General features: G+C 33.2%; 2 protein-coding genes across 2 annotated transcripts in view; one reads left to right on the top strand and one right to left on the bottom strand.

The window, feature by feature from the left end:
* The window catches only part of LOC149411006 (interleukin-1 receptor accessory protein-like 1-B), a 247,491-nt gene that overhangs the window by 36,924 nt on the left and 184,781 nt on the right, over positions 1-25,786 (bottom strand). The gene's annotated exons all lie outside the window — the stretch shown is intronic.
* On the top strand, positions 968-25,552 carry LOC149411007 (uncharacterized). The gene is made up of 2 exons (XM_089647392.1): positions 968-2,054; positions 25,290-25,552. The coding sequence occupies exons 1-2, from the start codon at positions 968-970 to the stop codon at positions 25,550-25,552; spliced, it is 1,350 nt and encodes a 449-aa protein (XP_089503518.1).

The raw sequence follows: 25,786 nt of genomic DNA on the forward strand, positions 1-25,786 counted from the left end.
AGGCATATAAAAAAACAGTGTTGTTCCAACAATTATGTTGATTCCGTTTATAATTTCAGTAGGTAAAATATTTAAAGAACTAGAAATCTTGTAATTGAATGTTCTTTATTCACATTTATGTGTATGCTGAATTGCTAAGTGTAACATCACTATTGGTGTCGCACATCACTAGTGCTAGACGTGATTGTAACACATTGTATTGTCGTCTGTGGTCATGCTAACAAGCTCTCTGTATAACCGTCACAAGAATAAAAGTCTATCTCATAAAATACAATCAGTGTTTTAATATAAAGTCATCCACATTAAACAGAACAAAACATGGTGTCAGAAGTGGGATATCGATGATCAATAGTAATAATATAATAATACTGGAAGTTGGATGTTAATAATATAAATTGAAAAATATTAAGTATAATTCAAAATGGCGAAGGACGCGCAAAAGTCACACATACAACATGATTTTCATGCCCTGTCAAATCTGCAAGTGTTGTCAAATAATATAAATAATGATTCAAAATGGAAAAATTGGTGGCAAGACTACGAAATATACCTGGTGGCGTCAGGTTTGGAAGAAGCTACAGAACAAAGAAAAATTGCAATTCTACTTCATTCAATTGGCTCCAAAGGTATGGAAATTTTCAAATCATTTAACATGAATATGGAATCAAGCACGCTACGACAAGTCAAGAAAAAGTTTGATGAATATTTTGCACCTCACAAAAACTTAACAATGATAAGAAATTCATTTTTTACACGAAAACAAAATAATTCAGAAGACATCAATAATTTTCTATTGGACTTGGAAAATTTAAGTTTGGATTGTGAATTTGGAAATTTAAGAGAATCTCTGGTAAGAGACATATTTATTGCAAATATGTGTGCAAATTTAAATCATATCCGTCAACGCTTATTACAAGATTCTACATTGTCATTACAAAAAACGATTGAAATTGCAAAAACCATCTTAATGTCACAAAATAATGCAGAGAAAATTAACCAACAAACACACACAGAAAATATTCTTCAAATCAGTCAAAATAAAAATACTTCAAGACAGTCGAGAGCATCATGTCAGTCAAGTCTAAGAGGGTCAACTTCAAAAAGATCAAGTCAGTTTGGATCTTCAAGTCGTCATGGTTCACCGTCATTCTCATCATCACAGTCAAGATCAAGTCAGTATGGATCTTCAAGTCGTCATGGGTCACCATCATCATCATCACAGCCAAGGTCAAGTGGTCATATCAATCCATGTGGAAGATGTGGTCAGCATCATCGCTACAAGTGCCCAGCAGTCAATGTCAAATGCAGGTCATGTAATTCTTTTGGTCATTTTGCTAAATATTGTTTTAAAAATAATTGTCACAATAAAGTCAGAAATTTAAACTTAGAGTCATCAAAACCCAATGATGACAGTGCTAATTTCACTGAGGGTCATTTTATTGCAACAATCAGAAATATTAATAATAACAAATATTCAAGTCAAGCATGGCACATAGATATAATAATTAATAATAAAACATTAGACTGTATCTTAGATACAGGAGCTGATATAAATGTAATGTCATTGACAAACTTTAAAAAGTTAAATTTATGTAATACAAATTTACAAAAAGTTTTTACAAAAGTGTCAGGATTTGGAGGTAATAAAATACCTATTATTGGTCATTGTGATATTGTATGTCAAATCAATGGAAATGTCATAAGTAATATAATATTTTTTGTCACAAATATAGAATGTCAATCAGTCTTAGGTCTTCCAACTATTCAGAAATTTGGAATTATAAAAAGAATATTTAATGTTCAATATGATCATAACACCCTATTTACTGAATATAATGACATTTTTCAGGGTCTCGGATGTTTACCACCTGTCGTTCATCTCAAACTTCGTCAAGATGCCGTTCCGTGCGTTGATCCTCCGAGGAAAGTCCCATTTGCCTTACAAAACAGACTTCGTGAGGAATTAGATCGCATGGACAAGATGAAGGTCATTGAAAAGGTCACTAAACCTACTTCTTGGGTAAATTCTGTTGTTATAACTGTCAAGGAGTCAGGTAAATTAAGAATTTGTCTTGATCCTAGAAAATTAAATAACTGCATAATGAGAGAATATTTTCCATTAAAAAATATTGATGAAATTAGATCAAAACTTATAGGTGCTGCATATTTTTCACATCTAGATGCTTATTCTGGATTTTGGTCATTGAAGTTAGATGAAGAAAGTAGTGATTTATGTACTTTTCAAACTCCATTTGGAAGGTACAGGTATTTAAGACTACCGTTTGGAATAAACGCAGCAACGGAAATTTTTTATAGGATTATGGTAGATTTGTTTGGAGATCTGGAAGGTATATTAATTTTTGTCGACGATTTTTTAATTTATGGGGAAACTGAAGAAATTCATAATTTTAGGTTAAGAAAAGTCTTGGAAAGGGCTAGAGAAGTGAACTTAAAATTAAATAAGTCGAAATGTAAATTTTTAGTCAAGGAAGTATGTTTCCTAGGTTATATTTTTAGTAAGGAAGGAGTAAAAGTTGACAAAGAGAAAGTCAAAGCTATTTTAGAGTTGCCGTCTCCTAAAAATGTCAAAGATTTACAAAGATTTTTGGGAATGGTAAATTATTTGGGTCCATTCATTGAAAACTTATCAAATAAGTCACAAATTTTGAGAAATTTATTAAAAAATAATGTTATATGGTCATGGGATGAAAATTGTGAAAAATGTTTTAAAATTTTGAAAGAGGCTATTTCAAATGCAACAGTTTTAAGTCATTATGATCCAAAAATACCACTAACTTTATCAGTCGATGCATCAAAATCAGCTATAGGTGCAGTTATTATGCAAAATAACCGTCCAATTGCATATAGTTCAAAAACAATGACACAGTCGCAGGAAAATTATGCTCAAATTGAAAAAGAATTATTTGCCATACAATTTGGTTGTAATAAGTTTCATCAGTATATTTATGGTAACAAAGTGACAGTACAAACTGATCACAAACCTTTAGTCTATTTATTTAAAAAACCTTTACATGATGTACCAGCTAGATTGCAACGTATGATGTTAGCTCTTCAATCTTATGATTTAAATGTTACACATGTCCCAGGTAAAGAAATGTATATATCAGATACTTTATCTAGAGCTGCTTTAAAAGATCATTATATACCCGATTATGAGTCTGATCTACATTGTCATGTAAATTCAATATATGTGAACTTAGCTATTAGTGAAGAATATCGTAAAAAATTGAGTAATGCTACTGCTTTGGATGAAACTATGCAAATATTAAAAAAATATTATTATGAAGGTTGGCCGAATAGCAAAGATAAAGTCCATTACACTTTAAAATGTTATTATAATATTCAAGACGAAATTCATGTCATTAATGAGTTAATATTTAAGGGTAATAAATTGCTAGTACCTCAAACTATGAGAAAAGAAATGTTAAACAAAATACATGAAGGACATCAAGGAATAAACAAATGTCTAAGATTAGCTAGAGATACTTTATATTGGCCTAGTATCACTGTAGATATAAAAAATTTAATTGAGCAATGTCAAATATGTAATAAATTTAAAGTTTCTAATCAGAAGGAACCACTGATAAATTATGAAATTAATAAGTTTCCATGGCAACAAGTAGGTATTGATTTAATGTATTTTGATAATCAAACGTACCTCATTGTAACAGATTACTATTCAAAGTTTATTGAAACTGCTTTCCTAAATAATAATTCTACTGCAAAAAATGTCATAATTCACTTAAAATCTATTTTTGCACGTCATGGTATACCAATGTCTTTAGTCTCTGATGGAGGTCCGCCTTTTCAAGCTATTGAATTCAAATCATTTTTATATGATTGGGATATAGAACATGTAGTTACTAGTCCATATCATTCTCAATCTAATGGTCAGGCAGAAAGTTCTGTTAAAATTATAAAAAATATTCTAAAAAAGTCAAAAGAAACAAATACAGATCCTTATATAGCTCTATTACATTATAGAAACACACCTAAAGCCAATTTACCGTCACCTGCTCAATTATTAATGTCTAGAACTTTAAGAATGAATATTCCTTTAACTCAAATTAAATTAAAACCAAAGGTTGTAAGATTCTCAGATTACAAAAACTGCGTTGAAAAAAATAATTCGAAAAATTCTAAATATTATAATGTCAATGCAAAACCTATGTCTATATTTAAAACAGGAGATTATGTGTATTTTAAGAAAAACCCTAAAAGTAATTGGTTACCAGCTGTGGTCAAGGAAAAATTAAAATGTAACAGGTCTTATATTGTTGAAGATTATTATGGTAACACGTACAGACGAAATAGAATTCACTTAAAAATGAGATATAATACAAATGTTAATAATGACCATCTGTCCATGCGATCTGATCCGGCACTTGAAGAGGCAGAAGCTGGAGATGAGGGACAGGTGGGAGAAAATAATAATATGAACAACCCTTACATTACCAGATATGGTAGAGTGGTCAAACAACCCGATAGGTATAATGTCTAATGTCAGTGTATTTAAGATTTTATTGTATTGTATGTAAGCATAATGTCTAATATCAATGTATTTGAATTTTTATTGTTTTTATAAATAAAGAAAGGGGATGTAACATCACTATTGGTGTCGCACATCACTAGTGCTAGACGTGATTGTAACACATTGTATTGTCGTCTGTGGTCATGCTAACAAGCTCTCTGTATAACCGTCACAAGAATAAAAGTCTATCTCATAAAATACAATCAGTGTTTTAATATAAAGTCATCCACATTAAACAGAACAAAACACTAAGGTACAAGTGATTTGAGCTCTTTCGTGTATAGAATTAATTCGTGTTATTTCACAAATAGATACACGCATTTTTCATATGAACATAAAACTCAGTTCAGTAGTACATTTACCGTACTTTCCACAGTGAAATGTACTTTCCACCAAAAAAAACGATACTTAAAATTGCTTTAGCCGTGTTTGATGAACTGATGTAAATAGCTAAGTAATTCCCCACTTTACTCAATAAAATAATACTATACGATACGATGCATGAATGTAAGTGAAGCTCTCAAGATATGAAATAAACTGTGTACAGTTATTGTAGGGTTTTCCAATTTCAATAGAAACAACAGTTTTTTTCATAAGGAACATAATACAACATAATTTACAGAATGATGATATACCACGTGATGCATACGGTTGTAACTGGTGGCGACAAGTTGAAGAATTTTGTTTTTTATTTGAAAACATATCAGCGGGTGGCAAAATGAAAACTACATTTTTAACGTAAAATAATCTCAAGAATTTCTGGGTAAAGTCTTAGGTCTTGATATGGTATTTATTAATAACAGTAGTCTTAATATATTTAAAGTAGTTATATTATAAAGATATTAAAAAATCATACTTTTTCTTCTTTCTGTTGAGCTGACGGAAAGTTTTGGAATGCCATTTGTTTCCCATATTTATACACTGAAAAAAATTAGTAAGCTAATTTTCATTTCTTCAAAAATGGCAAATTCTAAATTAAATTAACAAATATATTCAAAGAATAACTAGGGTTAGATATAATTTAACAATATTTTTCACCTCTAATTAATTTTTCAAGAGAACTTAATTTAACTAAGCAAATCATAAATAATAATAATGGTTATAGACAAAAAATTATTGTCAACACTTAAAACAGTCATATATTTACCCTTTACAAAAAAAATATATACATATATTATATTATATAATTATATTTTATTTTCATTTGTTCAATTCACGAAGAACTATAATAGCCAAATTAAATAATCAAATTATTATTATAATTAAACATATATTTGCACAGCCCTATAACACTAGTCACATGAAATACGATACGCCTGTTCTTCTATACTGCTGGAAGCAATTATAATACTGCTGTCTCGTTCGTACATATCCACAGCGGGCGCTGGCAAAGATGAGATGAGTTACAATAACTAAGACCTGCTACATATTGTTCAGCTGGAAGGTAGTATATGATAAGGTACAATCATCTCAACAACGCTCGCCTCCACGCTATTCACATTCCTGTTCACCTTTGACACGCTCCCTTCCAATTACATGGACAAATTCTACGTTTTGATTTTATGTCTACAATATATACGTATATCGAAAATAAACTAATACACTTACGTTTTTTAATACTACTTCACAGAAAACAGCGTCGCGAGACAACCTCTTGTGGCGAACGATGTTCGCGTTATGATTGAATATGTAAAATGCCATCGTTTATATGTGTTTGGGTTTAAATGAATATAGAATATTACCAATTAAATCCTTAAATTAATTTATCAATTAAGATAGTATAAATACTGCTTAATTATACGGTATTTTTTTTTTGTTCAAATTGCTGTTTTTTAATACATAAAATTGACTTCAAAGTAAGTTGATTTACATAGTTTTTCCAAATAATATCACACAGTTATTTAGCTATTATATAAAAATATAAAAATTGGGTCCTATGGGTTGAGATATGTTCTATTACAAAATATTTTTTATATATTTTTGTCATGTTGTATGTAGTAGCAGATGAAAGTAATCTTGAGGTCGATTGGCGATTTATTGAAAACTACTATTTTATAAACTGCTGTAAAGTAAGAAAAATATTTTTTTAGATTATTTATTTTTGACGCGTTGTATATAACATACATGTATCTAAAAAACATACACGATAAATATTTTTTTGAATATGCTGTTACGGACACAAGTGACTTCGAAAATACGAAAAAAACCGCAAAAATAGAAAAAGCCCTCTTGGACTGTTAAGATGCTCCTCCGGTTACCTCTCACTCCAGAAGATAGGTGGAAACTTGAGTGGCAATCGGCCGACGTGAGAAATACCCATCTGGTGCATGATCCCACTGAGAAACAGCCTGCATTCTCACTGCCTCGTAAACTCTGGTCCGCCATGAACAGGATAAGGTGTTCTCAGAGCCGCTGTGCCCACATGATGCACAGATGGTGCCTTAGCACCGAACATGTGGTCAAAGAATGCCCGCTGCATTCATTCCCCGGCGGGATTGATTACGTCCACAGGGCGACTAGACTGGCTCACTGACCTAGATATTCCCCTCTGAACACCCCCACCATACGAAAGGAGAAGAATAATTGCAATTATTAAATTGAAAATAATATTTAAATTAATGTTACCAACCCTGAATATAATTCATTCTTCATATATGTATCATGTTCATGTACAATATAATGCGGCTATGGCAACACACTATACGCTACACTAGTCACTAGTCACTAGTGGGGGGGCTCCCACAATGTTTAACGTATAACATGTTAGATGGTTAATTGAAATCTCTTCCTAGAAACATCTGCCGTAGCAAGCAATCTCTACCTAAGACCTGTGTACTGCCTTCAGCCATTAGTCTGATCCGAGGCCCATTCTCGTAAGACGCTATAGTGTACAGTGCTGTACCGTATTCACATCTCGATTTTTGGTTTGGAGGCTTCTAATCGAGAGTAGTGCTGGACCAATTCGAACATTAGAAAAAAAACGAGAATTTATTCGAAATAATCGAAATGTCTGTGGTCTTAGGTTTCATCTTTAGTAGAACGGGATCCGCTTCAAATAATGAATCAGCATAATATATACATTAGAGCAAGGCTGCCCAACCCCAGGCCCGCGGGCCACAATGTGGCCCGCGAACGAATTATAAGTGGCCCGCGTGAAACATTTTCAAAAAACCCGCCAATCCGCCAATTTGAAAAAGTGTCGCGTAAAACAAACAATGCAGCTTGCGCGCGGTCACCAGTGTTGCCAACGACGGCGATTTATCGCTATTTAGGCTACTCAGAACGAGAATCAGCGACGAAAAAATCTAACCTGTTGAACTTACTTTTGAAACAAAAATACACCGGTTTTCGACATAATATTTTTTGCGTCGAAATGGAATCCTGTAGCCACCCCCCCCCCCCATGGAATTCGAAAAATTGCTGTGGGGTATGTTGGGCAGCCTTGCATTAGAGTCTCCATCTTCTATCTTGGTATCACCTGTTCCTGTACTTCATTACCTGTTCATGTACTTCATTTTATTTAACTTAATTTCATTTATTTTTGTAATATTTATATTTTTGTAATACCTGCATCAACTATAAAGCGCCCCTGGGGTGATATCTCACAAAAGCGGCGCTATACAAATTATAAAAAAAAAATTATAAAAATAAATTACTTAGAATGTTTTATGTAAAATATGGTATGATACAACTATAAACGGCCCACCAAACCAAACAAACCATCGAATAACACACGGAGAAAAATAATTATCACTAATTTATTTTGAATTTCTTAAAAATTATAATTATTAATAATCCGGTTAAAAGCGGTATTGCAGGCCCTTGGCGAATGAATTGATAGGTTTCCTGTGAAACTTTTAGTAATAGAGGAATGTATTATCACGATGTCGAAACACGTGTTCATAAAAATCCTAACATTTTCGCATTTCGTAATTATATATTGTCAAGGATATTAGGATTTTACTAAAATTTTATCAGGAAACGGCCTGCAATCCCGTCTTTAACCGGATTACGAATGATTTGAAGAGATTTAGTAAATAATCAGCAATACTCATTTATCTCCGTGCAAATACTTGAAATGTTGTTTTTACACTCATGTGTGAAAAAAATAACTCTTAATGTAAGTGGTAGCTTTATAATTAATTTATTTTTTTATTATTTTGAAAAAGAACTACAACTTATTTAATTTTGTTACATATCCCTACATGTTCTGAAGTTTCCACATTACAATAATTGTTGTACATTATTCTATGATGATTTGAACTTCTAATATAAAATAAACCAATAGAAAATCTTAGTGTGTTGGTTCTGTTAATTAAGTTATGAATATTCGAGCTTTTTTCACATACTAGTTGAAAAATCGACGTTGTAGTTATTTTAATACGATAATAATAAATTTTCTTTGTCCATTTGTTAGACACAAAGTTTCTATTTTTTTTAGATATTCAAATCGACGTGCGCGATTAATTCAAAAACTTAATCGATTATTGGAATGTTTCGAAAATAAAAACGTTTCGATTTTATCCATCACTAAAGTAGAGAAGCTTTTTGCGGAAGATAATTTCGTTCCTACAGGAACAAATTACAATTGGGTCTGGATTAAGTTTTGTATTTACTAGAACTAGAGCGGGTTTTCAGAGGAGAAAGATTTAAAGATGAAGAGGCATGGCATTTTTGTATTTTAATACGACTCAATAATTCCGTCCCTTGGAGCCTGGCGGATATGGCATCCTCAATCAGGGAATTTTCTGAAGTGAACGGATATTTGAAACGCAAATATGTTTAGTAAAAATTGTTTTATTTGATTTCAAGGTACAAAATTTACCAAACTGATCTTTGGAAGAATTCTAAAATACATTAAATTGGACTGACACAAGTAGGTATGAATTTGAGATATTTACAAAATTTACCAAAATGATAATCCAGGGGAGGAATAATGGTAACACGATAAATGAAGCAGCTACAATCAGAATAAGAGTCAAGAGCATTTACAGATAAACATTGTCGTGAAATTAAATGGAACTAAATTAAAAAAATAAAAGGATTATGTGATATATTTATTTAATTAAAGAAAAATGGTAGAACCTGCAGACAACCGGCCTAGTGGCAGCACAGCGCGACTACTTTTATTGATATATATATATATTAAAATTCTAGTAATATCAATGTTTCATAATAAAAATTATAAATAAAATAAGTAAAGGTGTAGTATTTTGATTAATAGTTAATTTTAACGCGCAAGAGTCCCAACGTACCCTTAGATTAAATATACCATTCCTGAGAGAAAGTCCAGTTATATTCAATTTTTCAATTAAGTCCTAAATCCTGTATCTAAATTTCGCCAATAAACAATTAGATAATGTTAATTAGGTGTTTATCTCAAGTGACCTACCAGGTAAGTATTGTACTGTATATTTTCTCCATAAATAGTTAAGTAATAACATAGATCACTGTAGAAATGTATTATAAGTTTGTACAGCGCCCTTGAGGTGATTTTGCACAAAAACGGCGCTATACAAGTCATCCAATTATTATTATTATTGTTTACACAGCCAAAGGGGGTCGTTTATCTGTTGTATAAACTTGAAATTTCTCATTGAATTTCGGAATAGTTCAGGACGGTTTGTTTCAGAGAATTTGAACAATTCATAAAATTTCACAGTTAATTTTTAAGGACTGTGAAAGTTCTATTATTATTTTAGTTATGTTAAACAACGGGCCCATGTTGATATAATAACAGAACTTCAATAGGACTTTCACAGAACTTGAAAATTAACTTTTAAATTTGATGAATTGTTCAAATTTTCTGAACAACCCGTCTTTACCTATGCGTGTGTAAAAAGAAAATAATCAAATAAAGTACGTACGTACCGCATAAGTACTTATACACTTTTTACCTCACAGCATAATTACATGGGAAGATTTTAATCGAAACAAGAGACTTGATGTAGTGTCCTGGCCTGGTTTGGGGTGGTTTAGCGCAATCAGAATAACAGCGTCTTCTGGGAACGCGGTCGCTTTCTGTCAGCCTCTAAAGTGATGCCGGCATTCGTAATTCAGAATGCGGCATTCGTCAAATCACGTCATAACCGCACGTAAGCGACGGCTAATTATTATCACTAATTACTACTAATCTAACCTAAACTGGCCTAACCTTGCGTGCAGCAGGTACTAATTGGCATCTCTCTGAAGGGAGGCAGGAGGTAGCAAGCAGTAGCAGGGCTAAACACTTCTCGGAAAGTGCAGATACTGTAGATTGTAGATTGTAGACACCAATCAAATAAGATAATATACTAGATAATATCTCCGTTTAGCTGTTTTTAGCGGAATACCTCTCATAAGCGAACTGAATTGATCTTATATTTAATTTGTTTGTACGTTCCGGTTCCGTTTGATGGTGGCCGTTTTAAAGTTTTATTTTTTATGAGAAACCGCAACTCTTAACATCTAACCGTTCGGAGGCAGTGATTCTATGGCATTCACAATTCGGGAATGTTGTGAGGCTTAAGGTAGTAGGGAGGGGAGGGAGATGGGGAATATCAGATCTGGTCACCAAGCACGGCCAAAGCCACTTTAAGCAACATTGCCACAACGACGCCCAAGAAAGACATGGTGTAGCGGGTAAACGGCGTGATGGTTACTTAGTTAGCTCCTATGGCACTAAAAAAATAGCTTTATCACTTTGAAATTTTCTTGGACAGTGTTAGAATGCGTTAAAAACATCTATACACTGCACATCGCAGTGTACCTCAGGTAATCATTATTTAACTGGACTTAACAGTGCACTGAATTGAATTCAAAAAATTTATTTTTTAGATGTAGACAAACTAACTAGGGTGGACAATTAGAAACTGCAAAACTAACTAGGGTTGACAATTAGAAACTGCAAAACTAACTAGGGTGGACAATTAGAAACTGCAAAACTAACTAGGGTGGACAATTAGAAACTGCAAAACTAACTAGGGTGGACAATTAGAAACTGCAAAACTAACTAGGGTGGACAATTAGAAACTGCAAAACTAACTAGGGTGGACAATTAGAAACTGCAAAACTAACTAGGGTGGACAATTAGAAACTGCAAAACTAACTAGGGTGGACAATTAGAAACTGCAAAACTAACTAGGGTGGACAATTAGAAACTGCAAAACTAACTAGGGTTGACAATTAGAAACTGCAAAACTAACTAGGGTGGACATTTAGAAACTGCAAAACTAACTAGGGTGGACAATTAGAAACTGCAAAACTAACTAGGGTGGACAATTAAAAACTGCAAAACTAACTAGGGTGGCCATTTTTTTAAAAAAGGGCCGGTTTTTTCTCAATTCTAATCAGTATCTACCATTATAACCAGTTAAACGGTTTCGTTTTCAACCGGTTGGAAGCCCTAATACCACGTTCGGGTTTACAATTAATATATATATATATATTTTTTTTTTTCTTTATTCATGAAATATTAATGTGTACAGTTTTTACATGCTTTTCGACTACCACACTAGACACACGCCCGTATTATGGTAGTATAATGTCGAGGATTATTAATCTACCCCCTTTGGGACTTTGGGAGTGATGGTACTACTGCGCTAATCTGGAAATTGTGTTTAATGTATCATATGTAAACTGGACATTGATTGAACAGGGAGCACTGGGCACTGGACACTGGACAGAAGGTAGGTACCATATTATATTTTTTTTTGTATTTCTTCGGAATTAACTATGTAACAATTTTTTGACTTTTTTGTTTTTTTTTCTATTTCAAACACGTCATATTTTATTCAATAATTTCACCATTTAGGCTTAATAATGATCATTTTTTTTAAATATTCGCGCACTCTCTAACATTCGTATTTATATATCTCCCTTTCAAACCATCTTTGAACGCTTACTACGGGGCCTTAATTGCGCGACCCATAAATATAATGTTGTCATGTAAGAATAAAGCTCACACAGGAAAAGCTTTTAGAAAATCAGGTTCGAGAACGAATCTTTATCGAAAGTTTATCATTCGGATCGGTTCTCGAACTCTCAAACACAATTGAATCTGACACGCCCGTATTATGGTAGTATAATGTCGAGGATTATTAATCTACCCCCTTTGGGACTTTGGGAGTGATGGTACTACTGCGCTAATCTGGAAATTGTGTTTAATGTATCATATGTAAACTGGACATTGATTGAACAGGGAGCACTGGGCACTGGACACTGGACAGAAGGTAGGTACCATATTATATTTTTTTTTGTATTTCTTCGGAATTAACTATGTAACAATTTTTTGACTTTTTTGTTTTTTTTTAGGTTTGTCTTCCAATGTACATTTGTTACTTAAATTTTGTTTACTTTGCTACCGGTTTCGACACAACCGTGTCATTAACTAGCAATCTTAAAATTAACATAAAAATTATACATGTACAGAAAGGTTAGATTTTATTAGGAGGGGGTAGTGGGTGGGGTTATTTGGGGGTGGGGGAAGGGGGGCGATAAAGATGAGAGGAGTCAACAAAACAGGGAAACATTGTCAATAGAGGTGACTTACAGGATGCTATTATTTTGTTAACTAAATTCAAAAATTAATTTGGGAATACCAGTCTCACTGGCTCCAGACACTCACATAAAGTTCGGTATTTTTCACAAGTCTACTTTACAGGTTTTTGATTTTTTTTCGAGGTGAGTAGAAATGTAAACACGGCATACTTGAACCTAAATGAAAACTAAACCGAGTTTATTACTCGAATTGTGTAAAGGAGGATTATCGCTTATCGTATAGGAATAGTTGATATATTTACGTAACAGGTGAACAAATAAGAACTTCGTTTTAGAAGAGCTTTCTCTTCCAAAAATACAAACACAGTAAACGCAAACATTTCGGTATTTTATGTACGAATGTTGACTTTACTTGAATGAGAAAATACGTCTCGGAACCAACAGAACCTATTCTAATTTATTATTTCAACTAGCTGAAGTCCCCGGCGTCGCCCGGAATATACACAGAGCTTTTCGAAATCACGTGTGGACAGTAATTTTCATTATATTTTGGACATTTTCTTTAAGTACAAAATTCTGCTTTTAGAGTGGAAAAAGGAGTGGGTGGTTTTTAAAAATCGAAATGTCAGGTGTGCAAAATTTCATTAACCTCTACGATGTACGCTCTTGTATATATACAAGAGGAGCTGCAGCAATATTCACTATTGATGTCTTGCTTGCATACTTCACGTTTTAAACTTGTTATTCGTCTTATGTTAAAGACAAAAGGCTGTATTTCGGTGACGTTTAGCAAGGACACCGCTGTCAGAAGTGTATAAATACGCACCGATACACACAATATTATGCATGTGTTTGTCGCCTTAACTTTAAGCCCCCGCGTTCCCAAATTCTACCGATTCATAACAAGTTTCTCGTCAACTCTTTAAATTTTTTTGTTAGAAAAAAAATGTTAGTTTTGAAGATAATATGTGTAAATTTTTTATGACGAAAATTTTAGTTTGTTGAAAAAAATATATAGTTTACAATTTTTAAGGCAGTTTTAAGTTATTTTCTGGCAATTTTTTTTCTCTGCATGCATACATCTGCCCTGATGATGGACACTGTAAAGCTGTCCAAAACGTTGGCTAAAGTAAAAGGTAGTGCAACTGCTTAACCGATTTAAAACATATTTATCTTGACCACTTTTATGTTTTTAAGTTCTTAAACAAATATGTTTATTTTAACATAATATCAATACATTTGAAAAAAAATCCGCAAAGCTTCGAAAATTATTGAAAACACGTTTTTTCCTGTTATTTCTGTTATAGGCATGTAAAAAAGCAAAGTATATCTTTAAATGCAACTGAAGCATTTGACGAGAGATTTTTGCTCTATTTCAAACACGTCATATTTTATTCAATAATTTCACCATTTAGGCTTAATAATGATCATTTTTTTTAAATATTCGCGCACTCTCTAACATTCGTATTTATATATCTCCCTTTCAAACCATCTTTGAACGCTTACTACGGGGCCTTAATTGCGCGACCCATAAATATAATGTTGTCATGTAAGAATAAAGCTCACACAGGAAAAGCTTTTAGAAAATCAGGTTCGAGAACGAATCTTTATCGAAAGTTTATCATTCGGATCGGTTCTCGAACTCTCAAACACAATTGAATCTGACAGGCAACCATAAAAAGGCTTGTCGATCTTGTCGGCGCCGATTTAATCGAAGTGGCAAGAGATTCTCAACCTTTTAAGACTAATTAATCGAAGTGGCAAGAGATTCTCAACCTTTTAAGACTAATTAAAGTAGGTGTACAATTTTTTTTAAATAATTTAAAACGTTTCTTTTTAACTTCACTTATTCCAATTTATTAATCTACGAATGAATAATGACTGCCCGGCGTCGCTCGAGTGTTTAATTATTGTAAAATATGACATCTTATATAATTTATATATTTTATGTTTCAAAGCTGGATAACTCACGATAGAAATGATATTGAGTTGGGCAGATTTCACGATGCCAGAACTCATCATTTGACAGTTTTTATTGTGGCATACAAACCGATGCGTGCTTTCTCACGTATAGGTAGGCGTATTTCTTTAAATATTCTTTATTTTTGTCTGTTAGGTTAGGTTAGGGTATGTACAACCCGAATGATTTTTTAGTGCAATTGACTAGGCTCACACCCGAATCACAGTAGATAAACGTACTGCTTCCTATTTAATTCATTGTTAAAAAAATAAACTATTTATGTACCACAAACTCATAAAATGCATAAGACTCGCCAAACTATTTTCATAACGCAATACAAATATATGTTGATCAGTCTTCCTTTAATCATTTATCCGGGATTAGTGTACCTCTTTTATTACAACAAATAACCGAGGCCTTACTGAATTTAATAAAAAATAAACCAAATTAACTAGCTCCAACCCAAAGCACTCTACCGTGAAATTTTAATAGGGAACTAAGAGACGGCTTTATAGTGAAATCCTTCAACGCTGTCTCCTTTTGAAGGGACGTTAAAAAGGGCAGCGAGAAACTGGCCAACAAAGGGAAGAAGGAGATTTACTTCAAAGAGAAACTACTAATAGAAAAAGTAGTAACAGGACAGTGGAGTAGCCATAAAGTGGATCACGAGCAAAATGGCCTCCAAAAACACTGTATTACAACTGTCCTTTAAAATATCATAGTACAGTCGTCGTTTCCACTTTATGAGTATATTTTTTTACAGCTGGGTGGATAATAAATATGATAGTTTTAAACTCAAACTTAAGTATAAATAAGGAATCAGATCAGAAAACTGAGGAAACGCCGCATAAAAAACTTAAAACTACTCGTTGAATATTGTTGTCTGAGGACGGGTTGTTTCAAAGAATTTAGAATAGACATTTGAATGTTAATATTTTCAAATTCTGTGAAAGTCTTATTTAAGTTCTGTTGTTATTCAAGTACTTTGAAACAACCGGCACATGGTGAATAGTAACATATTATAACTTGAATAGAGATAATGAATAACTGTTATTTTGAAGTTCTGTTATTGTATCATTATTGGCCAGTTGTTTCACATAACTGAAATAACAATGAGGTTAAAAATTCTAACCAAAAAAATTATACAATGTAAAGAAACGATAAATAAATAACAGAACTTGAATAGAACTTTCACAGAACTTGAAAATTAACTTTGAAATTTTATGAATTGTTAAAATTTTGTGAAACAACCCGTCCAACAAAAAGGCATTTCCGACGTATAAATTAAAATTAAATTTATTCAATTGTTATTTTTACCATGGAAAACATTGATATTAAAAGGATTTTAAAAATACCAAAAAAAGTAGTAAAAAAGTGCCCACAAGGCGAGTTGTCTGCAGGTTCTATCATTTTCCTTTAATTTAATAAATATAACACATAATTATTTTGTTGGTAAATTTAAATAAATTTAATTTCACAAAAATGTCAATCTGTAATGCAGTGATCCTTTTTTCTGATTGTAGCTGCTTCATTTATCGTATTTTCACTATTCATCCCCTGGACTATCATTTATGTAAATTTTGTAGTTATCCCAACTTCATACACACACTTGAGCGAGTCCATTTTTATGTTTTTTTTAATTCCTCCGAGTTAGTTTGGCAAAATTTGTATATTGAAAATAATATGTAGATTTGCCCTTGGCAGCTGCCCAAGATGCCCCGTGATCGTTACACCACTGTTAGAAGATGACTGCGCATCTTCCGAGCCCGGCGTGAAGAAATTATTTAATTATTTTAATATCACATCATCAAATTTATTTTCATGCTCCGATATCCAATCCCTGCGGGGTATCCTTGGATTCAATTAAGCATATCATTTCCGAATGGTCGATATTATAGGAGGCAATTAACGGCCGTGATGTGATGTTAAAGTATTTTATTTCAGGATAAATGAAGGCTTTTATCCTTTGAAGGATGCTGCTATGGTGATCTGAAAGAGGGGTTCAATACTCAGTGTGACTGATGTCATTTCTCGGTGGCGCATATTAAACTAAAGGGACTATTTCAAACAGCATGAGTAAGCTGTTCAATAGCGTTACTCGTAGAATAACTTATATTAAATAATATTTATATACTTTTTAGTTTGGAATAACTTTATGAGTAAAACCTCAAATTTTAATATTTAATTATTGTAGACAATAGAAGCGATTTCTAAACGAAAATTTGAAACAGCAAAATAAATATATACATATACAATAAATCTTTCGGAAGAAATTCTCTAAATGATAGTGAAAAACCTATCATACTCTGTTGCATAGTTTAGAAGAACTAAACGCACAAACAGACACGGATATACACCTTATTTTATACTATTTAGAGATACCAATGTATTGTCACGATTACGAATTTACTAAAAGTTTATCAAGAAATGGCCTGTAGTCCCGTTTTTAGTTAATTATGATCTGGGATGTTCTGGGATGTTATGAAATGTTGTGGAATGCTTTCGAATACTCTCGAATGTTCTAGAAATTTCTGGAGGGCGAAACTTCCAGCCATTAAATCTTCAAAAGCACGCCATTCAGATAAAAACGGGAACCTTCTTCATGGATGGGAGATAGAGAGCTACCACACCATATACTCCCTTGATCATACCGGGATTCGTTTCTGACTTTCTGACACATTGTACACTTAATTTTGTAATATATATAGATTATAATTATTAGAACTAATTTTGTGAAACAATCAGTCCTCAGAGTCCATTGATTATAAAGTGCTCAAGCATACCTGAAAATTCACTCTGGCAGAAACTCCACTATTTCTCATCTTCCATTCGATTAATTGTTTTTGCCGAGCGATTTTTAAAATCAATTGTTGATCCTGTATTGTGTTTTTAGGGACAACATATTTATCATTTGCACCTCTAATGGAAATTTTGTACCTCAGACACCTTACTATAAACAACAAAATAATAAAACGAAAAGAAACTCACATTGTTACGATTCTACAGCGCCATTTTACTAATGGTTAGATGTTGAAGTTCGATTCGCTTACCTGAAATAGAAGTAAATACATTAAATTAGTTAAACAATAAAAAAACAATTAAAAAATAGGAAATGTGGCACCAAAAGTTATAAATGACTCAATTAGTAATTATGCCGTCATAAGTAAAAACACAGCATCGCCCTTGAGATTCTCAAGGAGGGTAGGTACTGTGGTTCTACTGCAGTACTGTATACATATTAGGTTCAGTTACATTATAAGACATTATAACATTAGAAGACACAATATAGTAACAATTTAGTGAAAAGAAAATGATTACTCCTTGAAGTGTACTTAAAGATGCAGTTAAGAGGAAGCTACAAGCAAAAAATGTGTATATTCTTGGTATGCCTTATATTGTCACGAATGTAGGTAATAGGCATTAAAATCGCTTCACAAATGGAGACAATAAATTTTTTAAATAAATTTAAAATAAATCAAATTTAATAATGTTATAATAATTATTAAGTTCTGCAAGTATTTCTGTTATTTTTACTGTAAAAATAACAGAAATACTTGCAGAACTTAATAATTATTATAACATTATTAAATTTGATTTATTTTAAATTTATTTAAAAAATTAAATGGAGTTCTACGAATTAAACACCAAAACAATAAATATAGGAGACTATAAACGTTCGATTTCAACCACAAAATTGGTTGTTATTTATTTTGAAAATAATTTTATTGAAAGCAAAAAAGTAAATCAATCACAAAGAATCTTAGCTATAATACCGTATTTTTTAAAAATTGTTTGCTAAACGCGTTCATATATTTCTATTCAGAAAAAAAAATTAGTAGTTTACATTTATATTTTTTATGGGGTAATTTATTTTTATATTTGTATTCTACTCAAGGGAAACGATAGGAAATCTTCAATTTATCTAAAGCATATATATATATATATATATATATATATATATATATATATATATATATCCCGCTACATTTTAGAATCTTGTAATCATACATAAAGGTAGCAGCCAAAAATATGCGTTAAGAAAATAAAGATAATGTTGGTAGTTCTCAGTCAAAGTATGATACAGTTAAAAATGACGAAGTTGAGATGGTCGAATTAACTTTATGCAGCACTTCCCCGACAAGGTCCTAGGTTCAATTCCTCGATGGGACTGAATCCTGTTTTCTTTCACATCTTGCTTGAGAGTCATTACTGTCATTAGTATTGTCTTCAATAATTAAATATTATCATTATTAGCTTCAGTATCCGACTTTATCTGAGATTTGAATTAATAAATATGATAGATAGTATGGAACATACAGAATCTACGGAATCTTCTTCACGGCCTAGGCCATCTTTGGGGATTCTGTTTAGAATGTTTTTTTGAGGAAAGGAATGAGTAAATATGAGTCCTAAAGAAACTCATGTTATAGGAGGGAGGAAACACAGCGGCCAGCAAATTATTCCACAGCCGAACCGTTAAGGCGATGCACTACGTAGTAATTTAAAATCATGTGTTTTTGGTTTGAAAATTTGGTAGCCTAGAAATGTTTCAGATGCTTTAATTAAATACTGCGAGTAGAATACATCCTGGCCTTTGAAATAATCGAGTATTTTTTAGATAAGTCTTTTTAAAATCCCAGAAAAAAATTATGTATAGGCCTATGAAAACTGCTTTAAAGTTCAAAATCTCCTACTTACGAACCCATTTTCGGTTATGGTTTTATTGTAGAATGTGGCCAATCAAGTTATTTATAAAATGATCGAAAAACATTTAAATATTTGTGCCTGAACATCCACAAAATAAAATAAAAGGCACTTTTTGGCCATGTTTTTTTTTGCATAAATCGAAACAGGTGGATGGTGTTAAGCGGCAATTGAAGCCTTATCGCCATCTATGTAAGGTGTATTATCGATAGCGGCTCGATTCAAAATATTACACGACGAAGTGCATCGCCTTAATGAGTTTTTTCATGTGTATAAGAGATTTATATAATCCTATTACAATACACATATGAGTAATTAAGATAACAATAATATTGCCTAAAGTGACTCTTGAAAACTTCGAGGCCAATATTGAAAATCTAAAGATACCTAGAGATTTCATTTAGCAGCACCATACCTCTTGTCATGCTATGCTGGGCCAGAACGTCTAACGTGTGGCTAATCCTTACCGTGAAGAAATTATAAATCATGATGTATTGTTTTCCCATCGATGTTCCGCCATAATTGCTAATAATAAATGCACATACAGGTACTAATAACGTATAATAGTTTATTAAGACGGTTGTATATAAGAAAACACAATATTTATATAATTAACACATCATATATTATTAGATTGACAGAACCTACCTCACTGTGTTAATAATTGCCTGTTCTTAAGCAGGTGGAATTAATTCCATGGATAATTAAATAATGATTATACATAGTATACACCAGGGGTGCTCAAACTTGAACTGCTGGCGATCTACCTCAATATTATTAGATTCCGATCGATCGACTCTGAGAGGCTGCAAGTATGTGTGATGCAGGATTGTCATCTATGTAGGTAGGGTGTATCGTGGCGCAGGTATAAGTGTATATATAGGGACGTTGCACAATTGCATGGCCACCAATCCACATAGAATTTGGAGGAACGACAGAAATTAGTCAAGGTAGGTGGAGGTCTGCACTAAAAAGTCAATAAAAAAACTCATATTTATTCAAAATTGCAAGTTTATTGGTTCTTACAAAAAACAAACGAGTTCTAGTTTCTAAACTTAACTAAATAATGACTTTGGATGTTGAAGCGTGGCACTGCATGTCCTCAGAATACTTTTAATACGATGGTACGTAATTACCGAGTGCTAATCGCAAGCACGATGACATATGTTCGACAGTTAGTCGATTGCGATATTTTGACATAATTATCTTCATTTCAGAAAATGCAGACTCGCTCGAGTAAGTTGACCCAAACATTGTCGTCAACTGAAGGGCGATTTGCCTTAGATTCGGATATTTATCTTCAGATATAAAATACCAGAATTTTGTGTCAGATGCTGTGGCTATGAGATGTATATCTGATATTATCTGCAATGTTCCAGAACACTCCGTTAAGTAACTCAGTCCGCCACAAGCTACAAATAAATAATAAGAAAGAAGGCATGAAAAATGGGAAATTTTTCTCGAGATCGACTCAAAAAGCAGTCGCGATCGACCGGTCGATCGCGATCGACCGTTTGAGCACCACTGGTATACACTGTGTAATTAAAATAAATTTATTAGAAGATTGAGAGTGCTAATGCTCTCTGAATAAAAATAAATTAATTACTCTTCCTAAGTAGACATGGCAAGATAAAGTGAATTAAATACATATTTGAGTCGGGTCATGTAGATAGTCGGGATATTAGGTAAGAAATTCGAAACTTTCCATATTCCTTTCCGAAAAACCAACATAACGTTCTCCCAACGTCTTTTGCGAATTTTTCGACTATATTTTAACATCCACTGTAGTGGCAATATTTCAGACATGTTTTTCTATATCCCCTAGAACTTTACAAAATTTCTTGAATCTCTTATTTTCACTTAAGTACATTTGTTGTCTCTTATTTTTACATAATGATTATATATTATATACTAAATCTCTTGTTTTCACTTAACTTCACTTATTGTGTCTTGTTTTTTGTTGTTATTTTACATAATCATTGTTTTATTCGTACATATTGTTGTAGACACAACGTTATTGGAGGGTTGATATTTATTAATTCTGATTTATTTGTAATATATATATTTTTTAATTTTAACTCTCTGTCGATCATGTACCTGTTCTTACATTAGCTCCACATGGGGGGATGCTGTGTGGAGGGTCTTTTTAGGATAGGAAGGGGATGAAGTTCTCAAAAAAAAAAAGATATAAAGGGTGCGTGGGTATCTGAGGATCACTATGTCCAGAAGTGACGAACGTATGAATCTATCCCCCCGACTGAGAGAGTCCTGCTGGAGAGGTCAAAGGGTCTCCCTCAACAAGTCTCTTCTGATTCGGCCTGCCACGAGGCTGGTGGACAGAAGCATCCGTTGTCAAGACTTGGACAAACTCTCCCCATGAAACCGGGCACCGTTTCTAAGTCACCAAACGTAACGTACCACTTGGGGTGACCTATGGCAGTGGTATTGGTTATCCAATAAATGGTTCCCGGGGCGGCGGTACCCACACCCGCCTCCCAGATTAAAAATTGTAATATAAATAATAAAATAAAAGGCAACAAACCCATTGCAATAGTGAAATTCCAAGTAACGCCAGACGTCTGTGTTAACATGACTTGCACAATGCACAATGACTGAGGCGTTGAGGTAACCTGGCCCATGTTATAGAGGCACTTCAGCTGCAGAGAGAATGGTGAACGATATATATTTATATAATATGTATATTATACCATCAGGTGGTGCATAAACTACCAAACCAGCTTAGAACTAGACGGGAGATTATATCTGTACTACATGCTTGTTTAGGAGTTCAACAGTAAAACATTTATTTATTTCTTCATCCTTTTCATAAAACGGTTATGCATAAAAAATTTCATATAATGAACGTTTCGGCATCACAAATGACATATATTATCTTAAAAAATAACACATATACTTAAGGTGATCAAGAGAAATATGTTTTAAATCGGTAGTGCTTAAGCAGTTGTGCGAAATTAGCCAACGTTTCGGACAGCATTACAGCGTCCATCATCAGGGCAGTTGTATGCATGCAGGGAAAAAAATTGCCAGAAAATAACTTAAAACTGCCTTAAAAATTCTAAACAATATATTTTTTTCAACTAAAAATATTTATTATTATAAGATACTGGCTGGAGTCCCCGGCGTTGTCCGGGCTTTACCCAGAATTTTTACAAAATCGGATACAGGCAGTAATTAATTTTCTCTTATTTTGAAAGTAAAATGTGGAAAATTTTATCAAGTATCAAAATTCAGCTTTAAGGGATAGGAAAAGTAAGGTTTTTCGAAAACTCATATAGACAGTAACCTTCATCTTGTTTTGAAGGTCAAAAGGTGTGCAAAATGTCATCATTCTCGGAATAAAACTGTAGATTTGCCCGCAACATACACTCTTCTTTACATAAATAGATTGAATACTGTTCCACGCTAGGATTTAACTTATGTTGTGTTATGTAAACGTTTGAATCGTATAAATTAATAAACTCTAAAAATAAAATTGTGTAAGCTAATAACCCACTTTTTGTGTAGTTGAATATAATCAGTATAAGCTTCTGGTATAAACTATTTTACGTACGACAACCCATAATTGCTGAACTCAACGGCATGTCCTTCAGGAATATAGCCTTAGGTCATTCACGTGATAGGTCAATCTCGCGAACAAAGCCTTTCAGATGTGGGAGTTTTGCCTTCATTTGCGAAAACGACGTGTTTTTGGGTAAAAACAACTAAATAACGATAAAACTAAATATATTGCTGATTAAAAATCGAATATTTTCGAGATATTTATAATCACATCTACAAAACACGAATGAGCCACTTGCTGGGTTTTTTCGAAAACTATTAATTTTAAACACTGGCAAGATCTTGTTTTTCTCCACACTAGGACTCATGCGCATTTCGGCGAGCCAGTGGTGCATTTTGAAAGCCCTTGGCGAAACATTTTTCCGTCTCGAGCGACTTTAAGTGCAACACGTAATTCCTACATAACAACCTCTCGCATTTTACGAAATCATTTGATAAATTCAATTCAATCTTTAGAAAAATATAATCGCATCTTTAGCAGTAAGCATTATTCGCCTAAACACGTCGGCGCAACCTCCTTAGCGTGCCAGCAAATTAAAAAAATATATATAATTAGCAAAACAATTAGCAATCTCCTCCATTCATCATCTCATCTCTTCTGAGTCTGAATTCGACTCTAATCTTCCATATAATTGTGAAATTAGCCAAATTAAACAAAATAAATTCACCTTCCCTTTCTCTCTTTCTTCTTGGGTTCTAAGGGTGATAGCCAGAAACAAGTCATATTTTACAGTAAGAATTTAGCCAACTATCACGATTGAAATAAAAAATCAAATACTTAAAGATAAATGACTACGAATGACGCGGCCGAGCAGTTAAGATCATTGTCTAAAAAATCTATAATTTTCATATTTTCAGTAGAAAAGCCTCTCCACATACTGATTTTTTTCCAAGCCAGTTGAAAAAGCTTGCAAGAACCTCACTGGGTTCATCATACTGTATAAACGCAGCTACAAACTGCGTCTGGGAAACATAATACGCCCAGACTACCTGAAGAGCTGAAGATAATGAAAAAGAAATAATGTTGATGAATATAACGACGATGCTGGCACGGACCGTGGAGCGCTTTACGCTTTATGCTTTACCTGCGCGGGATGCTGCAGAGAGGGGTCGGGTGGCGTGTAAACTGAACGATAAAACGCTTATAATGGACTCTAGGCCAATGAGCCGACCAGCATTCAAGAGATAAATAAAAGACTAAGGGTACTACATATTATTATTAATAAAATATACAATGGTATGATGCGAAATAAACTAGGATTATGAAAACACGGAAAACACAACAAATGTGAAATGCACGTAGACAGCCAAATTGATAGACTTGTCTTACATGAAATTTTGACGGGCTGGAGGCAAACCACGTGAATAATAAAAAAATAATAATACCATTCCCACAACAAATACGCGTGTTTTATTAGACTGAAAACTCTTGTAATGGTGGTATAGGACAGCCAGGAGGCGATTGTCCGATCTCTAAAGGTGCGTCCACACCAGTAACAAAACGTGTTACAAAGAGTTATATAACCAATGTTATGTAACTTGTTAGAAATTCAACTGAAAAATGTTGTATAACACGATGTTGTGTAACTTTTTTTCTGTTTTTATAGCAGGTTACATGTTACCCAGAGGTTGTCGGTAAAGATCAAAGGAATTAGATAACTTGGTTGTATAACAAGTTGCAAGCTCGTCCACACACACAACAAAACAAAAAAAAAAAACACAAAAAACAAACAACCCACCTTTCAGTGTCCTCCCATCAGTTGATGGAGAACTATCTGTAAGTGAGTGTGTCTGAGTGCGTGGAGTTTTTTTTAATTTGACTGGCGTTCTTTGTTTTGTGTATTTTGTGAGGTATTTTTTGAGGTCTTTTGGAGATGGAGTGGACGAAGGAGAATACCGAAAGATTGATTGAGCAGTATCGTGAGAAAGCAGTACTTTGGGATCCACAACACAATGAATACAAAAACCGTAATAAAAAGCAAGATGGTTGGGCTGATCTAGCTTCCGATTTTGAAGGAAACGTGGATGAGGTGGAGAAGAAAGTTCGGATGCTAATTGGACAATTCCAGCGCGAATTGAAAAAAGGGAAGAGTGGAGACGGAGCTGATGCCCCTTACAAGACCAAATGGATATATTTCCACTCTCTGCTTTTTCTAAAAGATAAAAACACACCGAGGCACCAACAAGAAGTCGGACAGCAGCTCACGGGTGAACTGCAGCAACCAGATGAGTCCACACAGGCGTCAGATCAGGCACAGGTAAACACACTTCAGTTTTAATTAAACTTTAATTAATTTTAATTACATTTTATACAGTTTAATTTTTCAACTTTAATTTAGTAGTTAACTACCTATTTAGTAGGTACCTACATAATAATTATTTGTCACTAAGAAGAAAGTGGGAGGAGAAAAACAATGTAGGTAGGTACCTACTTAATCCCTCGCATTCAGTATCTGTTTTGCCACGGCACTGATCCCTCTTCAGATTGAAAAAAAGCGCTGATTTCATTACGA

Source organism: Hesperophylax consimilis, chromosome 26 (genome assembly GCF_061612785.1).
Source record: "Hesperophylax consimilis isolate HC1 chromosome 26, BYU_Hcon_1.0, whole genome shotgun sequence".
Taxonomy (NCBI): Eukaryota; Metazoa; Arthropoda; class Insecta; order Trichoptera; family Limnephilidae; genus Hesperophylax; species Hesperophylax consimilis.

Excerpts from the sequence above, each read along its gene's own strand:
- LOC149411007 (XM_089647392.1), top strand. The coding sequence starts at position 968 with ATGTCACAAAATAATGCAGAGAAAATTAACCAACAAACACACACAGAA. Across the intron at positions 2,055-25,289 it reads TATAACTGTCAAGGAGTCAG|GAAACGTGGATGAGGTGGAG; the intron begins GTAAATTAAGAA and ends CCGATTTTGAAG.